Below are 25,156 nucleotides of genomic sequence, written 5' to 3'. Positions count from 1 at the left end.
CAATGCCTGTCTCTGTTCTAGGCTTATTTGGAGGATAAGTAAGAAAAATGTTTGTCAGTTACATGTTGTTCTTCAGCATGAATATTCAATTCAGGGATACTTTTTGCATGCTGGAGTAATATGTCTAGTGCAGAGACAACCTTCAGGAAAACATTTATTTTTCTGCACATGGCATTTTAGGTATATACTTGAAGCAGTATCATTAATAGAGGACTTGGAGCACATGTTTGTGCTTGTCATGAACTAAAACCCTAAAGCTCAGCAGGGACACGTATTACAGCTGTATTCAGGAACACTAATTGGTTTGCTACAGAAACTTGATGGTTTTTCAGTGTCTCTGTAGCTAGGTAATTGCTCTACACAAAAACTTTAAGGCATGATTGCTTTGGAAATGTATTTGCTTTCAGTTTTTCCTTTTCACTTGTTTTCTGAAGGAATTTTTTTTTTTTTATCTTCTGTACCTGAGGAAAATAGATACTATTTTGCTTGCATGTTTTCTTCCCATCAGTACCATTTTTGCATTTGCCAGACTTCACAGCAAAACATTTCAATAACTAAATCAATAGAGATTAGCTGGAAAAAAAAAAACAAACAAAAGAAACCCCAAAACAAACAAACAAAAAACCCCAACAAAACCCAAACCAAACCAACCAAACCAAAAACCCAAACAACCCAAACCCAAGAAAACGCCACTATGAACTGGACCAGTGTTATTGTTGGTAATGTAGGTGCAGCATCGGGATGTCCGTTTTCACTGGCAGCATGCCACTAGAGTCACCTCTGTTGTAATAGCACATCTTGCCCTGAAAAAATCCTCAGGAAAGAGGGCGTTTAAGAGATGGGCTTTGGTCTGAGAGCCAGACTGCAGCTATTGATCTCCAGCCATTGGATCATGTCTCCAGTTACTACTGTTTCCAGCTCTACCATACAGTTATGTCTATGATGTGAGATGTATTCTAATCTGTACAGTAGCAATTTAACAGAAGAAAAAACTTTGTTATTTCAGGGAGAACAGTGATTTGGCTTTTTTAGTATGCATCAAATATTGTGTAGAGGGTATGGTGCAAGAGACAAGACTTACTTATATTATGCAAGAAAGGAGGAGAAAAGTATAATGCCAAATCCCTGATAAGCAATAAGCATCTGCTCAAAAACATGAGAAAGAGAAATAATTTTGCATTTACAAGTTCTTTCCAGTGTATAGCAATTTGAAGATGGATGTGGAGGGTTAAATGTAACTAGAATTGAAACAATCTATTTCACAGCTTTTGTGGGAGAAAAAGCAAAAGAGGATTGTTTTGATTCTGTATGAGGATATTACTCTAAAAAATGATTGTACGGATCCTTTAACTTCCAACTAGTTTTTACTACTTCATCTAAGTGTTTGTGGGTTTTGTTACTAATGTTACTTGAAAACAACATAAAATGAATTAATTGTTTTACTAAAAGCATTAAATACACCATTATATTCTTAGTCTAAAAGATGTAGCTGTAATGCTGCATAACGGAAAAGTAGTTGCCATTTGGATGAGAAGTTCAGTTCCAATGCTGAAGCCATTCAACTGCATGTTAAGGTGTTGTGATAAGAAGAGAGTCTCAACAAGGATAGATCAATGTATACACAAACGTATATAGCAAGAATATGAGTTCTATAATTCAAGGGGACAAGACTAAATTGAGATTTGAAGTGGTGAGGAGACTTTTAAAACAAATATGATATATTACAGTTAAAAGTTAGGTGACTTAACCTTTTTTCTTGACACAGGACACTGCTATGAGCAAACTATGGTTCAAGCAAGATGACAAATTTTTTTTGCCAAAAGCTTGTCTCAACTTTGAATTTTTCAGGTATGCAATATTAAGTATATAATAAATTGCTCTCCAAAAGTTTCTTGTTTGTTGAGGATCTGCTTTTCTGTGGCAAAAACTTCCTTGCACGTATTGAGGCTTTAAAAGGTTTGTCATTGGGAATATATTATAAGATCTAAATAGCAGAAAGGCTTCTGTAAGTTACATGATAGTGGAGTAGCAAGCAGTTTGAGGTGCTCCAGTTATATATTAACAGGAAAAGATTGTCTAAAAAGACTTTCTAAACAAACTTTCTTCTCTGTTTTATTTTCTATACCTGAAATATTCCTATGAATAGCACATACTACATATTGCAATATATCTCTTTGAAAACGGGTGTGTGTTATTTAAAGATAGTGCTTTCTTTATAAAATGCTGTTCTTGTAGTGGTTTTATGTTCCAATTATTTTTTTTTCAATTTGCATAATTACAAAATGTTAAGTGCTTAAAATTGTGAGATTTTATCTAACTGACACTAACAACTGATTTTTTTTTTTTAGAAGAACATTCTATTATCAATGAATGTGTGATTCTCACCACAAGATGCATGATAAAGTGCTGTAATGTTAGTTCTCATCTTGTGTTATTTTTGTCAGAGGAAAATTACTTTTTTTAAAGTGAGCATGATGAAGTACCTTCTTAGCATTTCTTTCAAGTGATAATTTTTGGCTTTTGAATTTGAAAAAATACTGCTGTCTTTAGAGTGCAGCTATTTCTGTGCAGGACTACTGAGAGTGGTGTAATTAAATGATTCAGTGATATCTGTGGAAAGACTGTTCTGTGGGCTCCATTAGATGCTCCTACACACAGTGTCGAGTCCTTGTTTGAATTGAATTATTTCTTGAGGATTTCAGAGAATTTATCAGAGAGCATCAGATCTTGGTTCTCATGTTGGTACTAGTTTGGGAAAATAGCTGTCGTCTTTATTTTTGCTTTTTGAAACCACAGGGCAAACACGACAACTGTTCTAACTTCAGTGTGTAATGAAATGGAAGAACTAAATGGTAACTGCCCATCTCTTATTCAGAGGACAACAGTTGCAATTCTTTGCTGTCTTTGTTTGTACTTGATGGCTTTCCCTTGTACTGTGTTTGTCCAAAATCCAGAATAAGAAGTTATGGATGGACACTGAATTTGTTATGGGTTGCCTGTTTTTGCCTTTTTTTAATCAATTCCAAACTGAGTGATCCAGTCTCTATGCCAGTGTATGAATGATTAAAAGGTAACGATTTTATGTAGAGCACACAAAGGTATGTGCACAGTATCACAGAGTTACAGAATGATTTGGTTTGGAAGGGTCCTTTAAAGGTCATCTAGTGCATCTAGAAGTTACTATCAGATTTGTCTGGTTTTGGTGCTTAATGAAGATTCTTAGTTTATCTCTCTCGAGAGTGGCGATGCTGTCATTGCTGGTCATGGGAGACACTGGTGAAATATGTAGTGTTTAGTCATAAGACTTGATAAAATCACCCATAGTTTTTGTGGCCAAGTGAACTGGTGAATAAAACCATTTTTATAACATGGGGTTTAATACAAGGTTTTAGCCCCAATTCTAGATTGAATTATGATAGCTATGCTGCCTTGTAGCAGATTCTTGTAATCTGCATGTCAGCATGTGTGTTGTGGCAATCTCATCTTCATTTTACTAAATTAATATTGGTATACACTATGCACTACAATGCTGTATAACTATAAACATATACATATTAGCAGGTGAATGTGACCGTTAGTGACTGCTTAGAAAAACAAATGCAAATAGTGTGGTTTTGAATTGCAGTCCATATCCTGCCAAATAATTGGTTTAGATACTGCTAATTTATTTCTGTGAAATTGACAATAAATTTATGTGCACTTCAGAAGTTTTAGAAATAAATATTCAGTTATGGTGCACATAACTTGTCTTTGCAAATCTGTAAAATACACAGGTATTTAACAATTAGCACCACTGAAACTTGGCTTGAGTCTTTGAGTTGTCTTTCTCTTTTTGTGACATTTTTGACAGTATTATTTGCGGTCGTACAACACTGGAGCTTGTGCAGTGGTTGCTATTAAAAAATCATTGCAATGGTATGAAAATGGATATGCCAGACTTTGTTCTGAGCTGAATGTAGCACATACTGCATATTTTTCATACCACAGATCGCTAATCATTTAATTTTCATAATAGAAACTACTTTGTTTTCTGATAGTGTGGAAGAATTAATTAGTGTTCAGTATGTGGGCTTTCATTTCAATGTACTAAATTGTTGATTATTCACAGTGTATTTAGTTTATTCTTGGTGAATTCTGACAGTGCAGCAAAGTAAATCTAATGTGTCTTGATTTGTGACCACAAATAATAGTATATCCCTGGAATCTTCAATATATTTCAACACCACTCAAACTGTAAGTGAGCTAAGTAACTATTTTCAGGTATGTTCATATTTGCCTTCAAAAATAGGAATTCTTCGTAATGGGATCCATCAGCATACTTGCAGTAAATATTATTTCCTTCAGATGAAACTTAAAAGGCCAAAAGAAACTGAGAAATAATTTTAAACTGCATGTTTTGCTTTCAACATTTTCTTCCAGCCCATTTGCTTACGTGGATCCCTTGCATTGTAACATGGCCTATTTGTACCTTGAACTACTCAAAGACTCCCTCAACGAGTATGCATATGCAGCAGAACTAGCTGGCTTGAACTATGATCTCCAAAATACCATCTATGGGATGTATGTAAGTACCCAAATCAAGGAAGAGCTTAGAGCCTTAAAACTACTTCCACTCATCAAGATTTTTATATTGATTTGATGGAAGGACTGCTATTTAAAAAAATGGGTCTAAGGCTGTACTCCTTTTGGTCTTGGTTATTAACCATCCTTTCTTTAATTTGAATTTTAAGTTGAATTTTATTCAAAGCCTTCAACAATTTTTCCATTCATATTAAGCAAATTTTCTTCTTTATTTTTATACCATTAATTAAATTAATTAGCTTTAAGATTTGTTCTTCCATTAAAAAAAAAGAAAGAAGAAAAAAGCAACCCTAATCCAAGCTTACATATTTATCTCAGTTTGTCAAATATTTTCATGCTGTTAAATAAAATGGTACACTTCAGCTTTCCTATTCAAGAACTACTGATCATGAGGCTGCATATACATACTCTTCAGTCATGTTTCTTCATCCATTACTTTGTCACTGCTTGAGGTATCAAAGCATTTCTTTTGTTTTTCTTTTTGTTAGTCGCTACATTTATGCTGATCCTCTCCATTGCAACATGACATACCTGTTTATCAGGTTATTGAAGGATGATTTAAAAGAGTATACATATGCAGCACGCCTCTCAGGTTTGGTCTATGGCATTGCATCAGGAATGAATGCAATACTTGTAAGTAAGAAAAAATGCAGGAGGAAATGAAACAGCTTGGGAGTTGTTGAGCTTGGAGAAAACATTCGACTTCTGCATTTCTAAATGAGATGGCTAATGTTTTTTTCCCTTGCATATAGCTCATGAATTAAAGGCAAAGCAAAACTATATTTTAATCAGTACTGAGTGATGTATTTAAAATTGCAGTGTCTTGTGGACATGTGTGCAGTGTAATGGTTGCATTCTAATTCACATTTCTCCTTGCTTGCATGATTATCTTGAACGGTAATATTGCTCATTTCTACATAAAAAGATTAACTTTTCTGTTGAGTGAATCTCAGCATTACAAATTTTGTTGTAATTCCCTAATTCTGCTGTAGTGAGCTGTGGAAATATATTGTGCATGTGTTCCTTAGAATGCAATGCTAGATACTTAATGGCTTCTTCTTATTAGTGTTTGGTTTTATTACACGTTTTATAATGTGTTTTAAAAAGCCAACAATACTTACCTGATAAGTACTAATATTATGGTAAATGGTTATTTCTTACTCAGCTTCTCCTGTGAGATTCATGATAGGTGATTTTTTAATAGTATCTCTTTAAATTCTATTAAAAGCTTTATTAAGCCTAATTTTATACCAAAATTTGTTTAAAATTTCCTATAGAATGATTATTTTTCAAAGCATCTTAGTAAAAAATATAGTATATATTGTCTTTACATTTTGTATATGAAAGAGGGTGCTGCAGTTTCTTGGTTTTGGTAATTTGTTTGTTTGTTTGTTTTTTTTAATCCAACGCAAATCTCATTTCCTGGTAGCATTCACTGAACTTACTGCAAACTTAATTATCTATTCTCAGTTTCAAAACTTGCTGATGTTTCCATGTCAAGAGTTAACTCCTTTAAAAAAATTCTAAAAAGAAAGAAAAATTAAAGAGAGGTGTGCATATGTGTAATTTTCTTCATTTTTAGTCACTGTTTAGAAGCTTAGAGTTATTTTAAGTATTAGCTGGGGGTTTCTGTAGAGTCTTTGTATTCTTTGTAAAGATTCTATTTCCACATACTAAAATAAATTTACTTGGTTTTGATAATCTGGGTACATCTTTTCTATATCATGGGAAGTTTTGTAGTCAGTAGGTGCAACTGTACAATGTTGATACTTCAAGGACAGATGCTACACTGAGAATCACTCATGATGATTGTTGGAACAGTTTGGGTTCTAATGCTATTTAGGATTCTAATGCTGTTTAGGATATCAGCCTTTGTCATAATTCCGTTTACGCTAGCTTTTTCTTCAAAGTCACGTTTCAGCTATGTTTCAGCAACTATACAAGAAAACATTATTCCTATCAGAAAGCAGGAATTCACCTGTATGTAGGTTTATGGCCTAAAATTTAGTTTTGTCCTTAATAACTAAACAGCACAGATCAATTAACTCCTGTTTCGAGGGCAAAATTTGGGTTTTTCCCCCTCCCCCCCAAAAAAGGCATTCTAATGCCTTTTTTCATTAGAATAACTTTCTATATGTTGCTGCAATCATGTAGTAATTTTTAAACTTTTGTGTTTTTTTAAATGGCCAGGTTTATTTTGTGTATACTTCGAAAAAAAATGTGCATGATCAGACCAATATTTCATTATGGTTGTAGACTAACTAACTACCTTGGTGTTTCAGCCCAGTGCCATCCTGGTTATGAATTGTGCTGCTGTTGACAGTATCCCTTTTCTTACAGTACAGCTTACTTCCATAAAGTATTTTTTGAGCCACAAGATAAATATGAATCAAGGTTAAAAGTAAATTGGAGAGAATATTTAAGAAGATGGTGCACCTAGATTTCTTTACTAAAATGAGAAACCTAGAGTAAAACAAATTCAGTACCTCAAATGTACAGTTTACTGAATGGACTGAATACTTGGTAATGATTAAAAATATGTATTCTGAATACAATTTGCTTACATTGACAGGAATTGACATGAATTCTCTACATTCATAACTCCTGAGAGTATGTGCAGTGTTACATTCATCAGTTATCTTTTGGTGGGTAAAGGGATTTTATTTCAGAATAAGTTAATGCTGAGTAATGTCGAGTGTAGAGTAAGTGTTGAAAAACATATTCTTCACTGAATTATATAAGACTTGATAATTGTTTTATTCTTTTATCTTCCACATTTAAAGCAAATTATGCATTTTTTCTATAGCTTTCTGTAAAAGGTTATAATGACAAGCAACATATCTTGCTCAAGAAGATCATTGAGAAAATGGCTACTTTTGAGATTGATGAAAAACGATTTGAAATTATCAAGGAAGCGGTAAGCTGCATGAGAAATCTACAGTTTGGAATGATTTAAAATTGAGTGCATTGACTTGAAATGAAATCTGAGGGCTGATTATCTGTGGAAATTCAGAGTGAAATTCTGCCTCATTTTGACTGCAGAAGTTTTTTCTTTTTAACTCTTGGCTTTTTTGTGCCCATGAGTTCCTTCGAGTGTTTATATTAGATCCTTTGGTTAAACATAGCTGGCCCTGAAATCATTTTCTTATGATTGATCAAGGGATTGCAACTTGCTTTGATAGGAGAGAAATCTAAGAAGGAGTCAAGGGGAAAGAAAATCTTAACTTCATAACTTTCCATTTGGAAAGGCTCCCATGGGATCTGGTCATAAAAGAAGGTGAAAATGGATGAAGAGGGAAAAGAAATGTTGAAAAGATTTTCAACATTTCTTCCCTTCACATGTGAAGAGGAGCTCTGCTCCTGGGCAAAGAACCTGTGATGCAAAACCTTGATTAAGTACATGCTGATGTTTGGAAGTCTCACTTTGTAAATATAATGGCAGATGTATATATAAATGGAACGTACATTAGATTATTTTTGTTCAGCTCCTGAGGTAAATTTATGGACAGTGATTACATTTCCTAGGCAAAAAAAAAAAAAGATAATTGTTCTTCTGGTGCTTTCTTTAGAACAAGACAGAGGTAAAACAAAGGAAATTAACAAATTAGATATTGACACTCATAGCAATGAGTTGTGGTGGAGGTATAAATGACTACACAAGGATTAGACAGTTGTAAGGGAACAGGCTGATTTCTGCCCCAGAAAGCTAGCAGATAGTCTGCAGTAGATGAGAGAGCTAAGACTGCAAGAAGGATCACTCCATGCTTGATACAATTTTATTTAATCCTCTGCTGTTGGTGATATGTGAACACATGATTGGCCTAGACAGACACCAGGGCCTTCTTGAGTTCATTACTATTTTGTAGGAAAGTTTAAGCAGATGGGACATCACATCAAACATGAGGTAGATTTATTGCAACAGCATTTTATTTAGGGCCATGTATCTGGGATACATTAATTATCTGAAAACTTTAACTGGACATGCCAAATGACAAAGTAAAAAAACCCACAACCTACATGAATGTGAAGGATCTGTTATGTATTATTTTCTTTAAGATCTTTCTCTGCTTGAACTGTTTTTCTGCATGTTTTGTCATTTCATAGACTTGTGTTACATAGGCGTTTTGTGTATATAAAATAAGGACAAAATACAAAAGTTTTTGGGAGACTGCAGTTTTCCCCCTCATGCATACATCTAACAGATAAGGGAGATAACAACTTTTGTCTTCAGTTTGGAACAGATAGAAGGTTGCACCCTTAGCAACCTCATGCTCGCTGTTTCTCACTCATGTGCCCTGAAATTAGTAACTTTTCTCCTGTATTGGAAATGATCCCAGCTTTCCAGAACTATTACCTTGCACTTTCCAGTTCCTCTGGTATAGGAGAAAGATTTTACTTATTTTTAAATGTGCAGCTGGATTCTCAAGGAGTTTCTTTGGTAGCGCTCACTGATGCTTATCTCATACCTCCTTTATCCCGGCATGGAGTGCAAAGAATTTCCCAGATGCTCCTGTATTTTTCTAATTGTCAGACAGGAAAGCAACTGAGAGAAAAATCCATTTTATGTTAGTGATATTCTCTTCACCTCCCCGGACAGTCATCATAAAATGTCTGTTTCCTTGGTTGAGCAACTCGATCTAAATGCTTACTTAGGTCTGACTGCATTAATTTAATTTCCAGTCATTAATTTTATGGAGAAGTGAGATTTCTTTCTCATTTTAACTCTCTTAATGATTACTGCTTAATCCATAGGCTCAGAAGCCCACATTATTACTAAGGTGATTTAACAATTTTTGAAGAGGTCTAACAAGCACGAGAACATTCTTGACATTTGAAGTGTATGTTTTTGACGGTACACAAAGTAAAGAGTATAAGATTAATATTTTATGTTTAGTAATAGAATTCTGTAATTTGAACTTAATTATTTTGTTTTAGTATATGAGATCACTTAACAACTTCAGAGCTGAACAGCCTCACCAGCATGCAATATATTATCTCCGACTCCTGATGACAGAAGTTGCTTGGACCAAAGATGAATTAAAAGAAGCTCTAGATGGTAATGTTCTGCCACTTTGAGACTTTATTATTTCTGGGTTTGCTTATGGAAAATGTCTTGTTACTAAACTAATTAAGGTACCTATTTTGAACTCTGATCATTATTCAAGTAAAGCCCCTGCAGTGCCAGACCTGAGCTGATGCTGGTGGGTGTCAGTGCCTTTGCAGTTGTCCTCCAGTTTCTAGAAAGAATAGTAATTCAGGCAAGTAGTTGAGTGCCCCAAAAGGCAAAAATTGCAGGTAAAAGTTCAGGCAAAACTCAAATGGGAAGTTCAGGTTGGATGTTAGGAAAAAATTATTCACAGAAAGGGTTATCAGGCATTGAAACATCCTGCCCAGGGAAGTGGTGGAGTCACAATCCCTGGAGGTATTTAAAAGATATGGATGTGGTGCTTAGGGACATGATTTAGTGGTAGTGGCTTAGCGGTGGTGGTGGGTTATGAGCCTAGTTATGGTGAATCCAGTGCTAAGCCAGAACTGCTAAAATAATTTGATTCTAGTTGACATCTTGCAGACACATTGGGAAGTACAGTGCAGATACATTTCAATGTGCATACTTGTTTTTTTCCATTATCAAGGAATCCTAACTTGGTAGAATATCCGTAGACAATAATAATAAAGAATGTTATGGTGCTTGACAAAGAGCAAGTGCCCCCTTGGGGGAAAAAGAAATTTCAGACTAAGATATTGAACTGATTTAAGCAAGAGCAGAAGTACTCTTCCCTACCTTTGTCTTGCTGTGTTACAACAAAAGGCAGTTACTGGGGCGATTTACAAAATATCTTGTAATACCTTTTCTGAATGCACCAAGACATTCTTTTCAAGAAGAATATCTGCTTTTGTATTTATTTGTATTTATTTGAGGGGGTGGATTCAGAATACGTATGCATAGTTGTGAAAGCCTGCTACTGCTTCATTAAGGTTGCCTCCTTAGATGCCTTGGGTGCACACAGGGCTTTGGTTTTTTTTCTGCAGGATTGCTCCAGGATAAAAGTTCAGTTGAATGGTTGCAGGTATCCCTGAGATTAGCAGTCATGCCAGTTTTTCCTGTGAAGTCAGTGACAGAACTAATGCTGATTTTCGTGGCAGTGGGTTCACCTATATGTAGGTCATTCCTGTTTTAATGACTACTGGATTTTGAAAAAATACAAGATTTTCTGTCCCGTGTGTAATTTGTCTTTATAAGATTAGTACTACTGTAGTCAGCATAAGGGTGACTAAAAATGGAATTCTGGAAAGGAATGCTGTCTACTTAGCACTGCTGGAAATCTGCTTGAAGTACAGGAAGTTTCCATGATTTCATTTTTTCTCTTTCCATCTCTTGCACTCAGTGTGATTGTAGTCTTTTGCACTATTAATAATTCATTCTTGAGGTAAAAATTCAGGTTAGGAGTATATAACAATAAAAAGTTGATTAGGAATTGGAAAAATATGGAAATGAATTTTTTACTGGTGGTCAGTTACCTCTTTTAAGAAAAAGAAAGACTGATAAGCACAGTATATATATATATATATATATATATATTATATATATATATATATATATATATATATATCACAAATCTGTGGGATATGTATGTATCCCCCACTGAATAACCAAGTGATCTCATAGTTCTGATTGCATTTGTCTTTTCAAAACACTTGTGAAATACACCACTATTGTTTTTATTTTAGTTGAGAAAATGACAAAAAGATATATTAATAGATTTGGTGATATAGTGTTGGTATTCTTGTAGAGTAAGGGAATTAATAATAGAGATAAGAACTGCTTCCATTCAACCATCCTTCCTCTCTTACTCCATTGATTCCATGCGTTAAATTATACTTTGCATTATATATGAAATCTGCTTTGCAAAGACAGACTAGCATACGATGTGTGTGTATGTGTACTCTGGAAAACATTGCAAAATGTTTTTCTTGTATATTGTTTGTTACAAAGATCCAATCAAAACACCATATTTGAGTTGACATTCTTTTTTCAGTTTGATGGTAAACGCACAGTGTAATTCTTGAGTGCTGCTTGTTTAGTTAATAACTAAGGCTTTGTCTTGGAACACCACCTGAATGATTGCAGCTGTTTTCTCTGCAGAATGAATATTTGTTCAGCATGATTGGGAAAAAGGCTTTTTTCTTTCCTCTTTTTTTTTCTTTTTAACTTTTCCTTTTGGAACTCATATCAGACTTTATGTGGAACGAACTGTGATGGGCACTGCTATTAAGACCTGGATGCTTTCCAATGTTGTATTTTTAAGGAGAGATTAATTTTTTTCATGATGATGAGTTTGTCCTCCTCTAAGGAATACAGCATATCTAACGATAAGTTAGGTATTTCTTAATGTTAAAATGTGTGTAATTGATTTAACTGTGTAAATATCTATTCTAGATGTCACTCTTCCCCGTCTCAAGGCCTTTATAGCTCAGTTGTTGTCACGGTTACATATTGAAGCTCTCGTCCATGGCAATATAACAAAACAGGTTGGTGTGATGCTTCTTTTTAATAAAACAATTTTTTATTCAAAAGCAGCAATAGAAAATGGAAGACTAGTTTAATCCCAGACGTTAAAGCAGTTTGATCATGTGATTTCATTATTCGACTTCATATTTTATTTTTATATGTGTGTCATAGTGTCATTTTTTTCTACTTCACATTTATGAGGCTAATTGCTGCCTTGTTTTGGTCTTCCAGGCTAAGTAACAAAGACTAGCCTTTTGCATGTTTTTGATAAAATCACTTGCGTCATGAGTTTGTGGAAGTACAGACTGAGAGATTTTGGCTTTCAGACAGAACTATTTTGTAGCAAATTGTTGTAATTTCCCATATGTAGGCTAGAAGAGCACCTAATCCTTAACAAATAAAGCTTTTGAAGTTAAAGCATGTTAAATTAAGGTATGATTGTTAATTACTGTTTTAATCCATCAAATAAAAGAAAGTAGGGCAGTGAATCCTAGTACTACTGGTACGTCAAAGGAATGCATGTTTGAACTTAACCATTAATTTATTTTCTTAAATTTCATCTGCTTAGATATCCTTTGTTTTGCAAATATACATTGTAGGTATCTCATTTTCAAACTCTGAGAGATGAGTACATCAAAGTGTTGAAGGGAAAGGAAAAAGAAGTTCATTGAACTTTAATTTCTGAAGGGTTGGAGAGGAGTAGTAGTAGTTAAACATGTAGGCAAGATAAATGTAAAAGAAAAATCCACAAAACCCTTGGCCCCCAGGCCACTACTTCCTGTCATCTACTTCTGTGTTTACACTAAATTACAGTATCCCTACTTCATATTCCTGGCTTAATTTTTTTCTTTTCTCTCATGTCACCATCAAAAATTGGAAAATGTTGCCCTGCTGTTAGGTACAGAATGAATGACTGTTGGAAATCCTCTTCTGTTTTTCAGGCTGCATTAGGAATTATGCAGATGGTTGAAGACACTCTCATTGAACATGCTCATACAAAGCCACTCCTTCCCAGTCAGCTAGTGAGATACAGAGAAGTGCAACTTCCTGACAGTAAGTCAAATTATTTTCTTTAACGCTTTTTAATGCATATTAAATTGAGATTCTCTGTTTGCTAATGAATTGAAACTATTACTCTGTTGCTAGGAGTTTGTTTGCAAAATCAGATTTTTTAAACTTTAACAAAGCCACCTCCTAATTATATCTTTATATTTAATAAAATTCTGTATTAATTTATGATCTTTCTGATATACTGGAAAATTAATTTTACTTCATTTTCAATCCATGGGTGTAAATGGGACTTCTTGGGGGTTGGGACTAAGTGATTGTTAAGGTCCCTTCCAAACCAAACCATTCTATGATTATGTGATTCAATCCTAATTCAGTTGGTGTGATTTGTGTCCCACTCCCTGTAACAAATAGCATACATGTTTGGATAAGCACCGTTTGAGCAGTTCAAGTGTTAATTGACCATTCAGTGAAGGATTATCCTAAATGACTGCATTTTGAGAAAACTAAAAGCTCTTACACAAGTAACTTCTTTGTTTTCTAAGATATTAATTATTTTGGTCTCATAGTGTCTATATATGATTTTACTAATACTATGCAAAAGAAATCATATGTAAGAAAGTCACTTTAAGGAATTGATGGGAATTTCACAGGAGTGATAACACATGTAGCTACAGCCAAAGCCTATTACATATATTTGATCATCAGCCTATGGAAACTACCATATATCAAAGAAGTTACTGGTATTAAACGCTGAATTATTTTTAATGTTCATAAGCGTTTCTGACAAATTGTCTTTTGTAACTATTTACACAATAGAGACAGTGCAGAATTCCAGTCCAATTCCAAAAATATTTGTTTGAGGAGAAACAGACAGTTTGAGTTTACTTGGTGATGTGTTCAAGCTGTGACATTTCATTGTGTTAATCTTTTCTTTACTTGTTTCATGAAAAGTATGCTGTAAGCAGAAATTCTGCTTTAACACTCCTAACCCATTTGTTATAATTTCCTTCCACAAGTGATAGACCACTTTTTTTTTTAATTGTGGACAATAAGAATGTATATATTTATAAACTGAAAACTTTGTCTTCTAGGAGGTTGGTTTGTATATCAACAGAGAAATGAAGTTCACAACAATTGTGGAATTGAAATATATTACCAAACAGACATGCAGAGCACTTCTGAGAATATGTTTCTGGAGCTCTTCTGTCAAATTATCTCAGAACCGTGCTTCAATACTCTTCGCACCAAGGAACAATTAGGTAAGTTTGCCCCTAGTGATTATGTGTCTGCATACAGACATGCAGGCATATTCATACACTTAAATGAGACATGTTGGGGTGTTCTTTCCCTGCTTAGTGAATGCCATTTAAAGGGCACTTAGTAAATCGTTTTGACTGCTGATGACTCAAAGGGATGTTACTGTTCACACACTCTAAATTGAGAAGAAGCAAGCCTGAACTATCTGAAACCAACTCTGGTTTATAAAAAAGTTTGATCACTGTACAGAAAATTTCCTATTTAGAATTTTTGCCACAAGGAGATTAGATCAGTTTCCTATATTTTAGATCTTCTTAAAACTTCAGTTCCATTAGTTTGGTCTTTCTGCTTCTAATCCTACTTTGAGGTGCACTTGATGGTTCATGAGCCCTGTCTCAGCAATACTGCTGTGAGGTTAATTGTAAGCTGCCACGTTGGTGAAGACCTAAATGCACTCCAGGCTTTTAAGAGTGCAGTGGTTTACCAATAAATACAAATAATTATTGCCTGAACCAGTAAGACTAAGAACAGGGTAACTTGCAAAAACAGGGACATTGCATGGGTGTTTTCATATTTGAAGCACTGATGAGGAGGAAGGAGTACTGTTTTCCTAGTGGTGAGAAGCAGGTGAATGTCTCAGTGTCATGACTACCCAGGATATCACCAAGATTAGACTTTTTTGAGAGCAACTAGCAGACCCAGCCAACATCATAGGGATTTTAACTGTTTAGGTAGCTGCTGAAAATAGGACAGAATCCTGGTTACTTAGCAGATTTTTGGAATATGCTGGTGTCAGGCTTTGTATAGAAATTGGAAGAAATGGCTAAAGAGGAGGTGAGGAACCAGTAAGGAAGAACTGGGTGAGTTTGTCCAGCACTAACTGACAAATGAGTTCACAAGACATAGGAGGGAAGACAGTAGAAATCTAGAAAAAATGAGTAAACTTCATCAACTATCAGTACAGTCTCTGAGACAGTAAAGGGAAGAAGAAGTTAATGAGTTACAAGTTTGCTAAACGGTAGAAGCAGTGACAAGAACTCATGCAATAAATGCTTTAGCAGTATGAAAAAGAGGAAAGGTTGTCTGTGATGGGGGAAGAAAAAAGTCAAGATGTTTTATGGTGGCTTTGTTAGTTTTCACTTCACATGTCAACTGTGACCAGATGACTTCCAAAATAAATACCAGTGATCAAAGTCCAAGGCTTACCTTTGAACAGGAAAATAACAGGTTAGAGGTTGTTCAGGTAAATTAGAAGCTTTTGAAGAGTTTGAGCATGATGAACTCTATATTACATTATATTTTTAAAAAACCAACAACATTAGGAAATTCTGAAATTAGAAGTCTTATAACTGAGAATTTGTGGGTTATAGGTGAGGTACTGGAAAAATAAACATGGATAAATGCTATATGTTTCCTTAAAGGAAGGAGGGAGGCAGGGAAATTACAGATCAGTCAGCTTAATTCTAATTCCTGGAAAATACAGCCTAAGTTATCAAACAAGTTCCAAATTCACAGAACGTAACTAAAAAACCATTACTTGGACAAACTCAAGTCAAACCGGTTTTTACGTACGAACAGTTTGGCTGGCTGGCTGGAAATGGTGATGTCATATATTTCTTCTTGAGAGTATGAAAGACATAGAATGGTCACAAACAGGCTAGAATGTGGTCATGAAGAAGTGCTACACATTTGCATGCACGACTATTTGGAAAGTCATGACTGCAAGAATTCGATAAGAATAGTTCATTTGAAAAATAGTGTTCTGTAGAGCTCTGGTGTGATCCAGCAAAACTCTGGAAGATAGAGTGGATATACTTACTAAATCTTCAGATAATACTAAGCTGGGAGAGGCTGCAAGTGTGTGGGAAGATAGAATTCAAAATTAGTTTGACATTTTGGAAACATGACTTGAGTAAAGATGAGGATGCAGTTTGATAGGAATAATTTGGCAGGAATAATCAGTGACACAGGTACAAGCTTGTAAGCACCTGGCAAGGTAGCATTTATGTAGAAAACAAATCTACAGGTTACAGTGGATCAGTAGAATGCAAATCAGTAGTGTCATGCTGCTGTTTCACATGCTGAGATATTTAAATAGGAGCTCCCAAGATGCACACACAATAGTACTCCTATATTGTTTAGGTCAGGACTTTGAGATGCTGTATCCAGTTTTGACATGAGCATCAAGGAATGGTTAGAGAGCCATAAAACAACATTTACAAGACTGAAAGGTGACAGATTTGTTGTTAGGAGATGGAGACTGAAGAAAAGCGTAGTGGTTCAGATAAGTAAACCTGCAACAAAAAGGAAGGCAATAATATTTTCTTTGTGTCTAGTTGACGAGAATTACTGGTCTTACATTGCAGCAAAGAGAAGTCAGACTAGATGCTATGAAAAAATAGTAATAAGTTTGTAGTGTTGAGTCTAATGAAGCACTGGAGTACAGCTTAATTTTTGGTTACCTAGTACTGATGGCAGAATTCCTTTTGTCTGCCTCATCTCCTCACCCCTCCCATGTACTGATACTAAGTGAAGTGAAACTGTTTTAAAAAAAACTATAGAGTGGCATATTTTGAAAATCTGCACTATGTGATTTACAATACAGAATTAAACTTAGCATAAAGTTGCATTCCTGTCAAACATGCCACATTTGACAAACTTAATTCTGGAACAGGGGATTGAATTTAATTTTTGACTACTGTTATTTTGCCAAGGTTACATTGTGTTCAGTGGTCCTCGTCGGGCAAATGGCATACAAGGACTAAGATTTATTATCCAATCTGAAAAGCCACCACACTATTTAGAAAGTAGAGTTGAAGCATTCTTGAAAACTATGGAGAAATGCATAGAAGATATGACAGAAGAGGCCTTCCAAAAACACATCCAAGCTTTAGCAATTCGTCGTCTAGACAAACCAAAGAAACTGTCTGCAGAGTGTGCTAAATACTGGGGAGAAATCATTTCCCAGCAGTATAACTTTGACAGAGGTAAGATAAGTTATAAATCCTTTAAAATAGAATGTCTACAATTCTGACTGTTGAGTGTCATATCGATTTGGGAATCATAGAATAGTTTTCGTTGGAAAAGACCTCTAAGATCGTTGAATCCAACCATTGATCTAGCATCACCATGGCCATTGAACTCTGTCCCGAACAACTTGAATTTTTAAATAAATTGTGCATATATTTTTTTTTCCTGGTGTTTTGTCCTTAAGTTGTATTTATTCCTTCTGCCCTGAGAAAATACATTTTTTCAGAGCTACTGACAAGGTTTCATGCCTGAGTATGAGGAGTACTGTGGAAACCTTATTCCCTCAAGTACTGTTTTTGTGTCTGATGAAACAGTTTAATTTTTCTTTGCCTTAAGTGTTCCTCTTTTTACCGTACTTGGATTTGTATTACCTCTCTGGAGTTTCTTGCTGGTAGCTGTAGGCTTATCTTTCATATCTACATCCCACTCAACTTATTATTTCCCTTGACTTTTGTATCTTTAATTCCCCTCTACCCACTGGTAATTTTATTTCATTAATGATTCTAATGTGACTAGAATTGTCAAAATCAGAAATTCACATTCCAGCCTTAAGAAGTGAGAGGGGTTTTTTTCAAGTTTTAACATTTTTATTTTTAGTTGGTTTACTTCATTTGAAATGTTTCTCCCAAATGTCATCCATTTTCCAAACTCTGTTCTGATGATTCCCCCTGCTCCCCATATAAGAACTTAATTACTTACAGCCTGCCCCACGGACACAGCTGCATATTTGTTCTCTTGCGTGCATTTCTTTTTGATCTTCCTGCTCTAGCCCAAAGAAGAGCAAGCAGGCCTCAACCAAAAACCTTCTGCCTCTGCAGCAATATTACATGATTAGTTCATGTGTGATGTAAGCTCCGGTAAAAGTATATTCTGCTGAAGTATGTCCTCTTAAAAGCCATTTAAGTTGGTCTGCATTAAAAATGTGTAATGTTGATTTGAAGAAGATAAAGAGAAGCAGACATATTTCTTTTTTAGCTACTGAATAACATAAGAATGCATTCAGTATTCTTCAAACATGCATTTTTTAGGAAATCAAATCAAATAGACTTATGAAAGTGCAATTTTCTCCAGGCTTCCAATGCCACTTTTAGTGATACAACCGTGAAAGTTAACAATAGAAAGCATATTATTTGCAGTAAATTACAGGGTATGAATTTGAAAAAGTAGTGTGCTAATAACCAGCTAAGAGTTGCAGACTTGTTTTATTTTTTACTGTTGTTGTACAGATAACATTGAAGTGGCTTATCTAAAGACCCTGACCAAGGATGATATTATTCAGTTCTACAAGGTAAGTTAGTTACGTAGTTAACATGTTACTTGGAAAGAGATGTAGATACAACTGGATGTTATTTGTGTGAATTACGAAAGCATATGCTTATGTCTGGTTTAGGCATATAATAAATGTATAAACATTGGAGGATTGCTTTTTGGTGTGGGTGGGTTTTTTCTTTTTGTTAGTTTGTGGGGTTTGTTTTGTTTTGTTTTGTTTTGTTTTTTCGTACCAGCTCTTACTCTCATTTATCCTTTCTTTATAAATTAAAAATATGCTACTGTATGACCAAGCTTGGCCAAAATTATAGATTTGTGCTTTTAATTCTTTTTCTTCAACCAGTAAATGATTAATTTTTTTTGCGTGCATGAATTGTGAATGAAACAGAAACTTTTAAAGCTTCCTTCACTGTAAATATATACTCATTTTTTATCGTCCCCCTGCTTCGGAGGGCTGTGGTAGTCGTAGGAGTAGCCCCTGATAACGGGATGCCGTTGGGTGACAAATGTAGGGACGTGAACCCTGCCACTGCTGAAAGCAGAATTCCAGAAATGCAGAGAGTAGAGAATCTCAGAAATCCTCTTAGAATTCCTTTATTATATAATTGTAGAATCCCCAGCATTACAGAGTTTGAGTCCCACTTACAGAAGAAGTCCTGGAAGCCCTTAACAGAAGTAGCTAACAGAGGTCCTGAGTATATCTCTAGCAGCATTCCTAAACCGAAGCCCTAGCTGAATTCCCGATCCAAAAATGCCTAGAAAAGCCCTAACCCCACAATGTCCCTACCCAAATATCTATTGCCCAAAGTACAATGCTTTTTTATATGCTTTATCTCTCACATTGACCCATCTAACCAGTAGGATTCAGCCATGTGTGTAAACTAAAGCCTGTTCTAATCAAAGGTGCCAACATGTAAGGAGGAATAAAACTGCCGCATTTATAAAGTAAATGCATTCTTCCAGTGAAAGGAGCCAGCATGTAAGGGGGCTGGTTTCTGCAGTATGCTGTTCTTGGCTCACATGAAATGTTACTGTTTTTCTCTTCATGGCATGCAATTGGTCAGCTAGAAAGCATTTTGCAATCCCATGCACTCTGCACGTGTCCCAGTTCTTGTTTGCAGAACAGTGGCTGCAACGTTTTTCTTCTTCCTTTCATAGCTAGGTAGGACAAAGGAACAGCTTACTGATACAATAATTGTGTACTGCAACTCAGCATAAAGTTGCTAGATAGATACCTAATAGAAACAATACTAGAGTAGTCCATCCCTCCCTCCCCCCCACCCCCCAGTAAATTTGGTCTCATTCTTTCTGGTTTGTGATAAATTTAATAGGCAGTGATAGTTCAGTATACTGCAAAGCATACATGTTGTTTATTACTTACAGAACAGTAATAGCTAATGGAATGCTTTGAAAAAATTATGCAGAGCTGTCTCTTTGGAACTTACTATTGGATGAAAAAAAATCTGACTATATGTATATTCTGAGTCTATTTCAGGCATTGGAATGGTCTGCCCAGGGAGGTGGTTGAGTGTTTAAAGGTTGTGTGGATGTGGTACTTGGGGATATGGTTTAGGGATGAACTTTGCAGAGTAGGGTTATCAGTTGGACTTGGTGATCCCGAGGGTCTTTTCCAACCTGAATGTTTCTGACTCCATCTGTGTGTTTGTTCTTGCTTCCTTGGTGCGAGGGTCCCTTTTCACTATCCAAGGGAAGTTTTACATTACTGTCTATTTTTCTGAGATTTAGTCCTAATGCTTAAAACTGCTGAGTATTTGCATGGCAGAGTGAACAATAAAAATCTTTGTTTTGTGGGTTTGGGTTTTTTTTAACTGTATGATAGAATGGGTGAAAATATGCAGCAAATACAAACTGAGTAAATGGGATTTCAGCAGCTGTTGTTTAATAAGCGATAACTGGAACAAGTATCCACGTTTTGTTTTTGTAGGAATCTGTACTCTTTTGCTTACATTAATGCTCATTACATGATTATCCATTATTCCAGAGCAGAATTAACTGTCTAGATTGGTGAGCTAGTCCAGCTGAGTTTAATAATTGTGTTCAGGGTGATGTACTTCCAGAAAGCTGCTAGGGATTGAAAATTCTGCAGGGATTTTAGGTTGCATTCCCGATACCATGATAGATACTGACTGAATTTCTATTATTTCCAGTTTTTCTGAGTCTCAAAACAATACGTTAATTCCTTGATTGTTAAATAATTCAAAGTACTGCATGGATTACTTTCAATAATTTTGGAAGGGACATCCCAAAATTCATCCCACATTATAAAGATTAAATTAAATTTAAATCCTCTTATTCTTTTCCTGTTTTAATAAACATAATGTCTGAGTCATATTTCCCATACCTGAAGGACTTGATGTTTTTTACTGTAGGTGTTGTTGGCAGTAGATGCTCCTAGGAGACATAAGGTATCAGTACATGTCCTTGCAAGAGAAATGGATTCCTGTAAGTATTGTGCTAAATATAGTATGTAATAAATTCCCATTCAGGCAAGTCCTAACTAAAGGCAGCCATGTTATATAGTACAAATGCACTATAAGAACAACTGAATTCTGGAGATTACATACCTTTCAGAGGAAAAAGTATTTGTTTTTATAGGTTTTCCTCACATGGATGCTTCAGATTTTCTGATTGTGACCAAGTTCTTCATCCACCCTGAAGTATATTGACACTAAAACAATATATCTTAAAATAGCACTTATTTTTTTAAGTGAGGTATTTTAAAACAAACCTGAAACTCTGTAATAGTCCTGCAGGGAAAAACAAAACTAGGATTTGCAGTTAGCACAACGTGGTGGGGTTTTTTCCGAACAAGCAATGAATGTATACAATTTTATTCAAGCGCCCTCAGAGGTAAAAATCAAACATCAACAGTAAACAAACAATGGGCAGCCCTCTGGGAAGGCCAAACATTACATTTGAACTTGGGAAAGAACAAAGTTTATTTAGATTTTATTTTCAACTAGTCTGGATTATTTGTGCATTGTAAACTGTGTTGTTCAATTTTATAATTTAATCAGGAAAATGTTCAAAGTGTTTCTGGGTAATATAAATAAACCAAGAGGAAAAACTTCTGTGTTGTTTTGTGTAGGTTTTTTACCAGTTTATACTGGACTTAAAGTCTAACATGTAACTGGTTGTAAAATCAAGAATATTCAAGTCTGGTCTGCACAACAGAACAAAGCAGGTAGCTGTGTGCCTGTCGTGAAACTCCTCCCAGACTCAGAATTTTTTTTTTTTTTATATATGGTACTGTGGAAATTACAACAACTCTGCAGCTGAATAAGGAAAACTTGCTTCAAACATTTTTTTTTCAGGTTTTGTGACTAATCATTGCTAAACAGAAATAGCTCTATACGTTTCCGATCCTATTCTAGTGTGTAGTAACTTCATTGCCAGAACAGTTTATTACTTGCTTGGAATGGTATCTTCCCAAGACAAGAGTGAGCATGGGAGACAACCTGACAAGTGTTTATTCTTAGAAGGATCATAGCAAGGTATTTTCTCCACATGCTCTGAGTCCTAAACCATTTAATTTGTCATGTGGCTTACTGTCTATCATGAAAGAAAAATTGAGATTTTAATGCAGTTCCCATAAGTCCAAGCGAGCATTCCTCCAACTCTAGGCTCCCGTCCAGTGTAAGACAAAGGAGGAAGGCCAAAAAGCTTCCCAGAGAGAACCCTTTCTCGCAGAGACAGACATCCAGTTTTCTCTGAGAACAGAAAAGAATATGAAGCAGTAGAGACAGGAGTATGGAGGTGGAAGGGAAGTTTAAGGAATTTAAGACTAGTTCTTACAGACAAGTGGATTGGATGCAGTAAGAATTTTCAAGGGGACTCAAGTAGAGCATGCCTGGGCACAGGCCGGGAAAACTTGGGGTTGCTAGCCAGAATTTTGGTACATGGAGTAAACCCAACACTTCCATAGGCATATCCTTACTAATGATGTGCTATTGTTGCATATGCCACTGATACTTACTCCTGTTCTCATAAATTGTACTGAAAAACAGTTTGAAGTATTCATTGAACAGCAGATTAGCAAATTTTATTCCTAAATTCTGTTTATGTGTGTTAGATGAATAAAAGCACATATTCGCAAGTCAGATCATGGATTAAGCTCTTGGTATTTCTAAAAGCAGGCCTGGAGTGAGTATAAAAGCAAAATATTCAGAAAAGGTTATTTAAAGATAAATTAATGACCTGTGATTTATATAGATACATTTCTTATAAGAGAAAACATTTTATTATGTAAGAACTACTAAGTGTGGTCCTGAATTAATTTTGATGTTAAATAGGCCCTGTTGTTGGAGAATTTCCATGCCAAAATGATGTGAACCTGGCACCAGCACCACCATTACCACAGGTAAAAGACATCAGATATAAAATCCCAGGCTGTATTCTTAATATGGATGTTTGGTATCAATAAAACTTCTTGAAATTCATGCTGTTGTGAGGCTAATATTTCAGCTCCTTTCTACATGCATTGTCATCCTCAGTAACAACAGGGATTTTCCTGGCATTTTTTTTTTCACAGTCTCTTCTGTTACCTTTGTTACTTTTCTTCCATTGAAATGAAAGCTAATAGTAGGAGTAAACTCCACTGAGTATCTATGGAGTAAACACAGCTTGCTACTGGCTGAAAATACTGATTGTGTAGTATTAGATGTGTCAGGTGTCAAGAGAAGAATGCATATGCATCAACAAATTTACCCTATTTCTTTTTAAAAAAAACAACAGAACAACCCAATCTCAAACTACCACAAAGTCTGCTCCTTATTTTAAACCCTAGAATTCCCCTAGGGAACCCTAGACATGTGCATTCCTGTCAATGTGTAGCCTGTGGAGGAAGCAATTTAACAGATTTTGTTCATGCAGATGTTGCAGATTTCACTGTATGGTTAGATATGATAGGACTGGGCCTTACTGCACCTTAAATGATTTTTCTTGAAGAAGGATGGTATTGTTTGTCTAACAGAGAATTTACTTTTCACAATGTGGTAGTAGATCTCTGTTCTTACTCAGTTGTTAAGGTAAAGTCATCATCATGGGTGGCAATTTCTGTATAAATTATAGGTGCATATATTAACCATTATGACTGAAGTATTAAAAAGTTTCTTTGTTCCTGCAACTCAAAGTAATAGCTCATTGAATTGCTGTTGTTCCTATGATCTCACCTCTGATAATCAAAGGACAGGTGGAACATTCTGAAGCAGAATTTTTAAATGAAAAGACAAGCTCTGCATTTATTTAAAGTTTCTGCTATTATTAGTAATGCAATTACTGCCTCATAGCTACTGTATTAAATTATCTAGAGTAAATATGAAACCATTTATTTTGTAAGAAGTTTTGGGGGAGATCCTGTAATAATGAAGTGTCAATTACTAATATTGTAGAAAAGAGCAGGAAATGTTTGTTTCTATGTAGCTGTAGCAGGTGTTAAAAGCAAGGGATGTCTCACTTCTCTGATGAGAGATACTGAGCAGGCTTTTTCTTGCGTATGCTTCTTTGCAGCCAAGCGTGATTGAAAACATGACAGAATTCAAGCGCAGTCTGCCACTCTTTCCACTGGTGAAACCACATATCAATTTCATGGCTGCAAAACTGTGAAGAACCCCAGTTGGATGAAGAAATGCAAATGATGAGTACTGACATGGTTTCAGGGGACTTCATGAGGAACATAAGGATAACTGGTTCTGTCTGTTATGAAAGTCCCAAATTCCTTCTCGGTTCATTTGACATTAGCTGTGTGTTAGGGATAGAGAGTATATAAAAATCAGTTGTGGTCATGTGTCATTTATACTTCAGACAACCTGTTGAAAACCAAAATCAATCAAAACAATAAAAAACTTGTAGATGCAATATATTTTTCAAATAGTATATCCCTTCAAATTTTCATTTTGATAAAATAACCCTCCAGAGCAAACAAAATTGCTTGAAATACCCTTGTTACTCCTGAAAAACGTTATTTAGTATCCTAATAATTCTCTTACTGGGGGCTGGAGGGGGTGAAAATGGCAGGTCCCTTTTGGGATGAAGTCAACAATTTTTCTTAAAAATAGAGACTTTAACATTTTTTGGAAGTGATGTGTTGAATGATATTTTTAATTGAACCTTAATGTAGCCAACATATTTTCTATTTAAGTTTTATGAAGACCAGTGTGGGTGGAAAATGAAAAAAAAAAAAAAAATAAGGAAATTTGAAAACATGATAGTAAATAAGAGAATTGTCTTAATGAGAATAATTGAAGATGTGGGCATGATTTTAATCTTTCTATACGAATTTGAGGACATTTTATATTAAAACTAGTAAAATGCTGGAAACACTTTAATAGGGCATCTTATTTTTGTTACCAAAAGCGTTGTCCCAGTCTCTTGATACTGTCAGCACCATGTTCATTTTTTCAGTGTTACTGTGAATTTTTTCTGTGTGGTACATAAAGTACTTTATTTGGTGCCATTTTTTTTGGTTTTAGTTGTGCA

At 35.2% G+C, this 25,156-nt stretch overlaps 1 protein-coding gene across 3 annotated transcripts in view; it reads left to right on the top strand.

Moving 5' to 3' along the window:
* IDE (insulin degrading enzyme) overlaps nt 1-24,833 on the top strand; it is a 50,283-nt gene extending 25,450 nt beyond the window's left edge. For 2 of the 3 annotated variants that reach the window (XM_054382663.1, XM_054382661.1), the window contains exons 13-24: nt 1,766-1,848; nt 4,420-4,564; nt 7,388-7,498; nt 9,517-9,637; nt 12,020-12,111; nt 13,033-13,144; nt 14,194-14,361; nt 17,074-17,346; nt 18,616-18,677; nt 21,049-21,121; nt 22,972-23,039; nt 24,188-24,833. In XM_054382663.1, coding sequence (XP_054238638.1) covers nt 1,766-1,848; nt 4,420-4,564; nt 7,388-7,498; nt 9,517-9,637; nt 12,020-12,111; nt 13,033-13,144; nt 14,194-14,361; nt 17,074-17,346; nt 18,616-18,677; nt 21,049-21,121; nt 22,972-23,039; nt 24,188-24,283 — 1,404 coding nt within the window. In that variant the 3' untranslated portion in view covers nt 24,284-24,833. Of the gene's footprint in view, nt 1-1,765; nt 1,849-4,419; nt 4,565-5,069; nt 5,215-7,387; nt 7,499-9,516; nt 9,638-12,019; nt 12,112-13,032; nt 13,145-14,193; nt 14,362-17,073; nt 17,347-18,615; nt 18,678-21,048; nt 21,122-22,971; nt 23,040-24,187 lie in introns of all 3 variants that reach the window. The other variant, XM_054382662.1, reaches the window with a different exon arrangement.
* The last annotated feature ends 323 nt before the right edge of the window (nt 24,834-25,156 follow it).

The sequence above is a fragment of the Indicator indicator genome, chromosome 7 (genome assembly GCF_027791375.1).
Source record: "Indicator indicator isolate 239-I01 chromosome 7, UM_Iind_1.1, whole genome shotgun sequence".
NCBI classification, from domain to species: domain Eukaryota; kingdom Metazoa; phylum Chordata; class Aves; order Piciformes; family Indicatoridae; genus Indicator; species Indicator indicator.
This window is presented reverse-complemented; position numbering and strand designations above follow the sequence as displayed.